At 35.6% G+C, this 12,220-nt stretch overlaps 1 protein-coding gene across 2 annotated transcripts in view; it reads right to left on the reverse strand.

Annotated features, from left to right (window-relative positions):
- The window catches only part of LOC131055466 (uncharacterized), a 28,384-nt gene extending 16,477 nt beyond the window's left edge, over nucleotides 1-11,907 (reverse strand). The window contains exons 1-3 of one of the 2 annotated variants that reach the window (XM_059216798.1): nucleotides 11,730-11,907; nucleotides 344-593; nucleotides 156-257 (exon numbers count right to left, since the gene is read on the reverse strand). In XM_059216798.1, the coding sequence (XP_059072781.1) occupies nucleotides 156-257; nucleotides 344-554 (313 nt within the window). In that variant the 5' untranslated portion in view covers nucleotides 555-593; nucleotides 11,730-11,907. The remainder of the gene's footprint in view (nucleotides 1-155; nucleotides 258-343; nucleotides 594-11,729) is intronic. The other variant, XM_057989952.2, reaches the window with a different exon arrangement.
- Nucleotides 11,908-12,220: the final 313 nt, after the last annotated feature.

A 12,220-nucleotide genomic window follows, 5' to 3' on the forward strand; every position in this document is an offset into this window, starting at 1 on the left:
AACAAATAGGAATTTAGGCTTGTCCATGTTGTAAGCTTACTGCAGACTTAAATATTTGAAATCATGCTTATTTACTGCAGCTACAAAGTGGTAACATATTGGCTGAGTATATGTAGATAAGAAATGAAAAATAAAACATGGATAAATTGGCATACCTGAAACATAATGATTTCGAACCACCCCATCCAGCCTATAGCAACATAGCCTTGAGTGCAATGGATTAACTCCCAAAGTTCCTTGTGTATCAGACTTTCTGTCTGTAAGCATGATAATAAAAAAAGTCAAGTAGCGCTTCAAAGAAGATAGGGAAAGCTCAAGCCAGAAAAAAATTGATATTAGATACCTGGCTCATTTAGCGTTTTCACGTCATCCCTCTTCCAGTTGGTTCCAATGGCCTCCCTCAATTTACGCCCAAGCTTAACTGACAAGATACTCACTATAGCCCCGCCAAATATAATTACCCAGTTTGGACCCCCCACTTGAGAGGCATTTTGGACTGAATTTTGAACAAAAGCAGGTTTCCTAGTTTGTCCACTGTTCTCAAAATTCTTCATAATATTCAACACTGTGCAGGGATAGAGTTCAAATTCACACTGAAAAGCAAGCATCCAACACAGTGCAGAAATGTAAGCATTTTTGTGTAAATACACTAGCTGTGCTGTTAACAATCCTAACTAAAATAAAAATGCCTAAGGGTGATAAGCTTTCCTTCTAGTTCAAACATTAGTCAAAACAAAAAACTCAGCCTCATAAGCATAAAAATAGTTTGCAGCATTATTGGTTCGCTTGGATGTGGCAATACCTTTTTTTGACGCAGTTCAATTTTGCATTGAAGAAAACAATAAAAAATGGGATGCCTCCAGAAAGAAGTCCATGTCTAAATCGAACTAAATACTGATTTTCCGAAGGATAAAAGAAGAGATAATTTCCTTTTATTGTACTTCAAAATTTAGCAATATGACTGACTTTGGCAGAAATTCTCTTGTAATTTCTATAATAGTTTCATATCCAAGCTAAACAAAAGACTAGAATAAATTTGAGATCCATGGAAGAATTCCCCTGGAGGTTATTAGTCACCAATTCATCAATGATTGCATTCCCATCTGAGGATGGGATCTGTGTTTTAGAAGTAGTATATCATAAAAACAAGAAACAATGAGGTCAAAGGCCAAATCTCCCTAGACTATATACTAAGTTATAACTACTTAGTTACTGCAGCAGAGCATAAATTCTGGCAATTTCCTATCATAAATAGTTTCTGCAACAAAGAATATGTTCCAGCAATTTTCTATTATAACTATTGAATTTTCTCTTATAACTGAATGTCCTCTTCCAGTCCCATTGATCTATTTTTGATCATTTGTAGCCCATAACATAATTTTCTTTCTTTCTTTCTTATAAAATGTTATGACTCTTCACCAAAAAATGGTTTCTTAAAATCTAGCATATCAGCATATTAGAGTATGATATCAGAAAATTTGTTTTCAGAAAGGTAACGTGTTCAGCATTAACGATGCAGTGGAATGCTAAAAAGACAAATCTAGTAAAAAGTAGTGTTTCAGTGGGTTTTACAAAATTCAGAAATTGTAGACCTAGAACTTATACATGTTTCTATTTTGGCAAGTATTTTTAATTGTTATCAAACAGCAGCAGTATCTTAAAATTAACAAGATGTGTGATCTATGTCACTAAACTTTTACAGCTAACCAGCATTATCACTGTCTTTGTGAACGTAACAGAGCATTTGTGAACAGAAAAAGCATCACACCTGAAACTAAGTGTCCTCCACTTGCAGTGAAAGCAAGTTTGGACAAATCCTTGTCGATATAGCGAATGTATTGCTGTCTATCTTAAGAGATTGATCACTATCATTGTGAACGTAAACAGAACATTTGTGAACAGAAAAGGCATCACACCCGAAACTAAAGTGTCCTCCACTAGCAGTGAAAGCAAGTTTGGACAAATCCTTTTCCATATAGCGAATTTAATGGTATCTAATCCTTAAATCAATTTTTGAGAAAATTATACCCCTCTAAAATAGTAGATAATCAAAGATAGGAAGTGCATTCTTATTTTTATACTGCCTCTAACTAGGGCTTTGTAAATTCCCCACAAATATTTTTCCCTTCACCAAATTAACAAGTGCTACAAATGAAGATTTGCGAGGTTTAGATGAACCTTTCTTCAAGGATGCACACAACTCCTAGACCCCCTTATTCCCCGAGATGCAATTTCAAAATATAAACAGACAGGAAATATCCTGACACGGTTCCACTGAAGTTTCAGAAATTAAATACTCAGTCAAATTATTTTGGGCCATTTATGGGGCATCTTGGGATGTTCCCACGATCTAGGCCAAAAATCTAGAAAATTTTCTCAAACCCCTTCTACAACATCCCAGGGAAAATACACACTGAGATAGCAATAATTGTCAAACTATCAAATCAACAAAATAGATGAGGATAAAAAGGAGTTAGCACCTCCATGGAAATGTTTTGGGGAAATGTAGAGCAAGATATGCACCCTTGGCTCCATCTCTCTTCCATTTAAAAGGGAATCTGGATGGAAAATTGGAGAAAAGACAGAGAAAATGGGCTATGGGATTGTGACACAATCGTGTAGACTATGTTGATTCATTATACTACTTGCATAAGGGCAAGTAACAAGGCAGAAGAGATACAAGTTTGGAACACAAACTTGTTAACTCTAAAATGTTCATGAATAATAAATTAAATCATTGAACACCATAGGTTATCTAATAACACTAGCATGTGGAAGAAAACGAATAAAACACAATAAAATATAAACCCAAAGTAAACTCTGCTGAAATAGTTCCCAGGGGTAAGATCATAGTACAGTTAAGATCACCGATAGTGGAGATCTCTGTTCAAAACACAGAAAAGAAAGCTATTGAAATATGAGTAGAAAAGATCAATTGTCGAGCAATCCTTAATGTATAAATCTATCATATAATTATAATTATGTTTTAAAGTAATTTGAATCAATAATCTTGATAAATAATAAGCTCAATCTGCAACCTTAGAATTCAAATTAAAAAAGGCTAAGTAAAATTGGACTTGCCATTTATCCTCACTCGAGCATAGTGAAAGGCAAGTAAGAGCTCCTTAAGGAATCTTGTTGCCCAGAACTGATAATACAAAGAGTGCATGGTTGTATAAAGTATGAACACAGACAACAGTTAAGGTAGTATTTAAAAGAATTTTGAGTGGTATTTTACCTCAAATTGCATTATTGTGAGTTGTGACCATTTTATCAATATCATTGAGAAGGTATTACAATAAGAAAATCTTGACACATCATGTTCATGCATAAAACATGTTGTACTCTTATCAATTTTGTCGAGTGACGACTTAGCTTAAACCCGTTTAATTAAACCTTTTTGTATCTGCTCTAGGTAAGTATTGGTATAGACTCTTCTACAAAAAAATGTTTATAGGCTCAATAAAATTCAATTCATTTTTTACAAGCAACTCTTATTGTGGTACTGATTGTTAAGGCTGGACATTTTCTTTTCTTATTCTTTTACATGTGTCCTGGGATTTTACCAATTCTAAATAATACTGATTTGATTATTCCCCACTACAAACCAGCCAAGGGAATCTCATGAGCTATGCCTCATAAAATTACTTCACCACCTGATTTTCCTTCATGTGCCTCCCATAAGATATCCTATACTTCTTCAAACACATCACCTTAGCATTTGATCTTCTCTCTGTTAAAGTAGAACCAGAAAGCTAAAAAAAAAATGACAGCAACTAAAAAAATTTATGAGAACAAGATACACAATAATTATCCTGGGAAAACCCTCCACCTGAGGGTGGAAAACCCAGCCACACAAAGAAATTATTTATTGAATGCTCAAACTGAATACATAGCTCTCAAAATGAACAGTCAATTATCTAACGATAACCATGACTGAACATGAATACTAATATCTTTTACTGAGACTTCGTTCAACTTCTGAAATACAAAAGTAGAATCAGACTGACTGAAGATAACAGCAGCATATAATGATCAGCAACATCCAGAACTCTATCACGGAAGATCAGCAAAACATAAGAATATTGAATGTCTCGAACTTCACACACTTCGGCATCTATCAAACTCACAAAATAAAATAACACGTCCAGATATAACTCTCGAAGGAGGAAGATGGAAGATCAAGCATCAAATGAATTGTCAGTTACACAACCGACACCAAGAGAAGCCTCGAACACACAGAAATGATGAACTTGAAACGGAAGAAATCCACGAAGAAGTAACTGCTGCCAGCTCAAATACAGATTGGCAACGGTAAAGGAAGAAGACACAAAACTACAGCTAATTGCTGACGAACACAACGAAGAAATAGAACTCTATTCTCCTGAAGCTACACACACAATAACACTCCCTCTTAGCAAAGGAGACATCATTTACTAATTTTCCAAGTCATGGAGTCTCTCAACATGACAAACACAAAGACTACACTCATATGAATAGATAAAACAAAAAATAATCACGGATTCTCTCAACGTGATAGCATCATGGATTCTCTCAACATGATGTTCACCATGGCTACTCCCATGAGTGAAATAAACACAAACTCTCATCACAGAGTCACTCAATGTGATGTTGTCATGGAGTCTCTCAACATGACATCCACTATAGCTACCCCCATAAATGGAAAGAGCATCAAGGGCTTTCACCTCAAATTTCTCTCTCACAGAGAAAAATGCATTACAAGGGATTACACCTCGAACTTCTCCCTCACAGAGAAGAACTCATTAACAACATGTAAAAGATTCATTACAGTTGAGATACCCTCTCAACAAGAGCATCATTCTCCACTATACCAAGCTTGTCACGAAAATAACAAAACTTCACTCTAGGAAGTGGCTTGGTGAGAATATCCGTCGTTTGCTCTTCAATGCAAATATACTTGAGCTCCACTGCTTTCCTTTGAACCATATCTCTCAAGTAATGATATTTTATTTCCACATGCTTGGTTCTATTATGAAAAAAAGGATCAACTGAAAGCTTCATACAGCTTTGGTTATCATAATAAATCACTGTAGATTCCAAAGGCTGTCCAAACAATCCTGCAAGAAATTTGTGAAGCCATACTGCTTCTCTAGCTGTTGTAGCAGCTGCAACATATTCAGCTTCTGCAATACTTTGGGCCACGCATGATTGCTTCCTGCTGCACCAGGAAATCATAGTTGAACCTAAACTAAAACAACAACCGGAAGTGTTCTTCCTGTCAGGTACACATCCTGCCCAGTCTGAATCAGAAAAACCTTGCAATTTCAGACCTCCACAAGAAGTATATTTCAGACCATATCCCATTGTACCACGCACATATCTCAATATATGTTTAGCTGCAACAAAATGAATCTGTCTAGGCTCACTCATAAACTAACTGGGAGTGTTAACAGCATAACATATGTCAGGCCTAGTATTAACTAAATACATCAAAGATCCAATCAATTGTCTATACATAGTAGGATCAACTAAGTCTGAACTAGCTACAACCTCATGTAACTTTTTCAGATTTGCTTCCATGGGAGTTGCCATAGACTTGCAATCTAACATACCAATTTTTTTCAAAAGATCAATGGCATATTTCCATTGACTCAATATGACTTCATTTGATCTTTGCCACACTTCTAAACCAAGAAAATAATGCATCAAACCAAGATCTTTCATCTCAAATTCAGAAGCTAACTCTTTCTTACATCTAGCAATGAGATCATCCTCTCCAATAAGAAGTAAATCATCAACATATAGAAATAAAATTAAGGCTTTATCATCAATTACCTTGAAGTAGATATTTGGATCTGCATCATTTTTTGAGAAAACCCAAGCTCAACAAATACTGATCAATTATTTCATACCAAGCACGTGGAGCTTGCTTAAGACCATACAAGGCCTTTTTCAATCTGCATACATGTGATTCTTTCTCATGGGTCACAAATCCATCTGGCTGCTCAATAAAAAATTATTTTTCAATTACACCATTCAAGAATGTTGTCCTTACATCCATCTGATGCAATTTCCACCCTTTAACAGCTACAATAGCAATAATAGTTCTGATAGAAGTGTAGCGTGCTACAGGTGCAAAAGTCTCTTCATAGTCTATGCCTTCCTTTTGTGAAAAATCTCTAGCTACAAATCTAGCTTTACATTTTTCTACACTCCCATCAGCTGCATGTTTAATTTTGAACAGCCACTTAGAAGAAACAACAGATTTACCTTTGGGCCTAGGAACAATATCCCACACATTATTTTTGATAATGGATTGATACTCCTCCATCATGGCATCCTTCCACACTTGCTGATTTGAAGCTTCTTCAAAATTAGAAGGCTTGGATGCTATAAAGTGACTCATCAAAGCTACATATCTTGCAAACTTATGAGGCCTTTTACTATCTCTGAAGGTGCCACGAGGGGCTGCATATTTTTCAGCCTCTTCCATAGTGTGCCGAGCCCACAATGGTCTTTTCTTATTAGCTGAAATATTATTGGGACCTGCAGAAGTATCTATAGAATCAATTGGATCAGCAGGATTAGCAGTCTTCTAAAACTGTATTCTCCCTCTGAATCTTTGAAGGTGAATCCGGATCAGCCATATCTATGTCTTGAGGAGGCTCAAAGTCTTCTCTATCAAATTCCATGTTAGACTCTTTGGATTTCTTGCAAGCTACATCTTCATCAAAAGAGACATCCCTGCTGATTTCAATTTGCTTTTGACCTAGAATGTAGATTCTATATGCTTTTGAAGATTCACTATAACCAACAAAGATGCCTTTCTTTCCTGAAGGTTCTAACTTAGTTCTCTTCTCTTTTGGAACATGAATATAGACAAGACATCCAAAAATTCTGAGTTGACTAATGTCTAGTTTGATACCTGAAAAAGCTTCTTTTGGAGTCATGTTGTCTAGGATTTGATGAGGACTACAATTTTGAATGTATATACTGTTGTCCTGCAAGCCTCTGCCCATAAAAAAAGTTTAAAGACTTTGATCGTGGATCATAGCCTTCGCTGCCTCAATAATTGTCTTGCTCTTTCTTTCAGCTACACAATTTTGTTGAGGATTATAAGGGACACAGAACTCCCTCTTAATCTCAGCTTCAACACAAAAGTTATGAAATAAACCAGAAACATATTCTCCCCCATTATCAAATCTTAGAACCTTTATCTTCTTGTTAGATAAATTTTCAACAAGTGCTTTAAATTCTTTAAATCTAGACAGCACTTCATCAGATTCTTTAGACTTAAGAAAATAAATCCAACACTTACGAGAAAAGTCATCAATGAAGGTAACATAATACCAAAAACCACTAAGGGAAGCAACTGACATAGGGCCACACAAATCAGAGTGAATTAACTCTAGAATATACTTTGCTCTATTTTCACTACTATGCAAAGTACTCTTAACATTCTTACCTAGAGCACATCCCTTGCAGACACCTTCATGGTTTTGATTCAGCTTTGGAAGACCAACAACTACCTTCTCCATTGAAGACAAAGCTCTGAAATTTAGGTGACCAAATCTTTTATGCCACGGCTCACTTGAACTTGTAGAATCATGAGCTAATGCTTGGATAGGACGGGCTGAAAGCTTGTAAAGACTGTCATGACGAACACCAATCTCACGAGTTGACTAAATGCTAGTGTTCTTCTTCCATGCAAGAACTTTTCCATCAGCAAAAGCAACCTAATAACCCTTGTCTTCTAACACTGAAATAGAAATCAAATTCCTCTTAATACTAGGAACAAAGAGAACATCGCTCAGAAGAAGAGGAATACCAGAATCCAACTGAAAGGAAGTAGAACCAGCACCCTTCACAGAATAACATGCATCATCACCAATGATAACTTAGAGATGAGAATCTTTTTCCTTCAAGTTGGAGAGGTGTTCACGATAACCAATAATATGGCGGGAGGCTCCACTATCAATAAGCCATGTATCACTGTCAGTAGGAATATTACTGGAGAGAGCAGAAATAAATAAGAACCCCTCTGAATTTTCAATAGACTCTCTATGAGGAGGAACATTTTCGACATTTGTTGTTGCAGCTTGTTGTTTGGGTGTTAAAGGACATTTTCTAGCAAAACGACAAAACTTGTCACATCTGAAGCATTGTACTCTAGAGAGGTCCTTTCTTCTCTTAGATTCAGAAGCTGAATCAAAATTTCTATCTCTGTTCCTTTTGAAGTTTCCTTTCCTTCCTTTTCTTTTACACGTATGGGCAGCAGGAACATGATCTTTTTCATGATGAGATTTGCATCCAACTCCTCTTGCCTCCAATCTGCATTCCTCTTGAATGCAATCAGCTCTCAATCGATCAAACTTGGGTAGCTCATTTCTTCCACTAATACCTTGAATGAAAGATTCTCAAGAGTGAGGAAGGCCATTCATGGCCAGCATAACCAGGTCTTTATCCTCAATAGAATCTCCAATAGCATTGAGTTGATCCTTCAATTCTGTAATCTTCATAAAGAAAGAAACAACAGATTCACCTCTAGCCATTTTGATATGAAAGAGTTGACGTCTCAATGCTAGAGCTCTACTAGTACTGTTGAATTCATACAAACTTTGAAGACACTCGAACATCTCTTTAGCTGAATCCAACTTGGATATAATAGGTACCAGATGATCCTTAACAGAATCAATCAGTATCTTTCTTGCCAAGAAGTTGATCTTTCTCCACTGTGCTTTCTCAGAATCATCAGAAGGTTCATCTACAACAGGCTTCACGTAGTTGAGAAGATTATTCTCTTCAAGCACAATGAGGACTCTAAACTTCCATGAAGTATAATTAGCTGCACCATCCAATCTATCTTCAACTTTGAGTCCATTCACCATTGTTGAAACTTGAAATACACAAGCAAATATAAAGCAAAGAATATTTCAAAACTAAACGATCTAATTCTGGATCTTTTCTTTAGACCCGCTCCAATACCATGTTAAAGTAGAACCAGAAAGCTAAAAAAAATGACAGCAACTAAAAAAATTTATAAGAACAAGATACACAATAATTATCCTGGGAAAACCCTCCCCCTGAGGGTGAAAAACCCAGCCACACAAAGAAATTATTTATTGAATGCTCAAACTGAATACATAGCTCTCAAAATGAACAATCAATCATCTAACGATAACCATGATTGAACATGAATACTAATATCTTTTACTGAGACTTCATTCAACTTCTGAAATACAAAAGTAGAATCAGACTGACTGAAGATAAAAGCAGCATATGATGATCAGCAACATCCAGAACTCTATCACGGAAGATCAGAAAAACATAGAATATTGAATGTCTCGAACTTCACACACTTCGGCATCTATCAAACTCACAAAATAGAATAACAAGTCCAGATATAACTCTCGAAGGAGGAAGATGGAAGATCAAGCATCAAATGAATTGTCAGTTACACAACCGACACCAAGAGAAGCCTCGAACACATGGAAATGATGAACTTGAAACGGAAGAAATCCATGAAGAAGTAACTGCTGCCAGCTCACATACAGATCAGAGACGGTAAAGGAAAAAGACGCAAAACTACAGCTAATTGCTGACGAACACAACGAAGAAATAGAACTCTATTCTCCTGAAGCTACACACAATAACACTCTCATATTATACAATGATCCTTCAACATTTTGCAAGAGTAATTTTAGGCAAGTAACTTCCTATAGATAAATATTCAGCAACACTATTACCATTTAGATGGATACAAAACCCACATAAGTCATAACCAAGATTTTGGATAGTCATCGCTATATCTCTCCATCAGTTCACTTTTTAATTCAGAATAAATGATTGGCAGTAACATAGCTTTTTAGATCCTTACCAAATTACCACTATTAAGAACATAACATGTTTTTAGCTAAGTACATCAAAGCCTAACAATACAGAAAGAAAAAAATGAATTTGCCAGCAATAATGCCTGAATTTTTATGTAGACCCAAGGCGTCCCTCTTCACTGTATTATAATTTAGTTCACATTTAGAAGTTATCTACTAGCAAAATATAGTGGATGGTCTCATTTAAGAACACCTTACAACAAAAGTACACCCACTCGCTTAATTGGATGCACCCACATGCATATGGAACTTTCTGTCAAAATTAGGATAAGCCAAAATTGGCACACTCATTGGGATACTTTCCAGAATTTCAAAAGCATGTTGTTACCTATTTCTCTATTCAAAGTTTACTTCCTTCCATAGCAAATAATCAAGTTAACATAGACCTTTCAAAATGTGTAGTAATCATTTGCCTCATCTTTTGAGAGTCTCATTACTAATACAATGTAAATTTTCTTCCTCCTCTAGCCATAGAGAATTTGTGTTTTTGTCATTGTTGTTTCTTAGAATATTGGATTGGCTTGCTTACATGTTGCCCTTGCATTGAAATCACTCACAGGAACTACCTTACTTTGTTTGTTGGACTGAAACAAAGACAGTATGGATCTTCACAACCTAGGTCATGCTTCTTGAAAGAGGAGGAGCATTGTGGCGAAAAGTATCATGTAACTACATTACTTTTAATCAATATATACTGTGCATTTGCATCTTATCATTCTATTATTAATTCATTACACGTCTACTCTAACTTTCTCTCACTCATACTATTATTCCATATATCCTTTGTTATTTTCTACCGCATCATTCTGTATTGACGTCTCCATGTATTCTTCAAATTAACGAGTACTGTACACACCATGCTTATCTTTTTGTGAGAACTACTAGTACTTATATCCTTATCATTGGCTAAGGGGCAGAACTGAGATACTCTTCTCCAAGGATAACCTTGTTCTTTACAGTTCCATCTTATAAATGTTGGAAGATCCTAGAACTTCCAACCCCCTATTTGCTCCAGGTCAGCTGTTCAATAATGTGGGCCATGCTCCATTGCATTCATTTATTTCTACCTTCACTTTCTCCCATTCCCCATTTTTCTCTTCTAATTGTATTTGCATAAGGCCTTGATCTAAGTAGAATTGTGAGCCTCTAAAAAAACCTCTGCTTCTTGGTACCCATGTACTTTAATAAATCTGTTGCTTTTGTCTTCACTTCACCTATAACTTTTCAAACCTTTGACGATTATATCTACCAACTCGTCATATTTTTCTCTTTATCATGTCTCATATACTACATTTCTAATTATTCCTCTTTGTTTAAACATGATTATTCTTTCACTACCTCTTCGATGCCATTGCCTCATCTAACTAATTTAAATTGTTCTATTTCATTTCAATATTTTCAAGTGCAGTTTGTAATTCATTGATTTATACCATATTTATTACTACTGCATTTCCTGCCAAGTGCATCATGCCCATTTAAGTTGACGATTGCTCTGCTTTAGGGTTTGTGTGATATCCACAATATTCTGCAGATTTTTAGATCTTCTACGATAACCTCGTTGTCTTCTTCCAACTTTTGTTTGGCCTTCCGCAACCTTTCCCGGTTGGAGAACTTTCAAACGAAAAGACTTAAAAAATCTTATACACACAACTTGGGTGGCCAGAGTCATAGTTGCTTCCCTACTTCACATACACCAATTACCCCATTTCATTTTCTTGGCCTTAATGCTGATTCAATTGACTGTTACATTCAATGTAGGAATTCTATTTTTGTGCCTGTTTGATTCATGCTTTATTTTGATTCAAAAATAAGGTCGAATGCGAGAAAACTTATAGAGAATGCATAGAAGGCACTTACTTGAAAACAGTGGCTTCAAAAATATCGTTGCTTCATGTGAAAACCCTAATTTGAACCCTGCTTCACTGTTGCCTATGTTGTTGTTCTACCCTGGTCTTTATTCGTTCTCTGTCACTCGTCCATCGTTAATGGGGGCCGGTGAAAGACACGTTTATACATGGATATTTTGAAGTTGTAGTGTTGCTTTATTTTATTAGGGGTAAATACCTTTTTAGTTATTGTGATGGTGAAATTTGTATATTTATGGAAAATTTCATCTTAATAATGAAATGTCACAATATGTTTATATAGTGACAAGTTAGTTTGTTTCTGTTTTCAATTTCTATTTATTTTTATTTACTTTCGTTTTCATACATTTTTATAAATTTGATCTTAGTTATAGTTGTATCTATTTGTACACATTCATCACATTATTAGTCTAAAATTTTATGTATTCATTCTCGATCTTGAGACTTAGGTCTTTTGTCTACGACCAATCCTATTTTGCTCAA

This window comes from Cryptomeria japonica, chromosome 2, assembly GCF_030272615.1.
Source record: "Cryptomeria japonica chromosome 2, Sugi_1.0, whole genome shotgun sequence".
Taxonomy (NCBI): domain Eukaryota; kingdom Viridiplantae; phylum Streptophyta; class Pinopsida; order Cupressales; family Cupressaceae; genus Cryptomeria; species Cryptomeria japonica.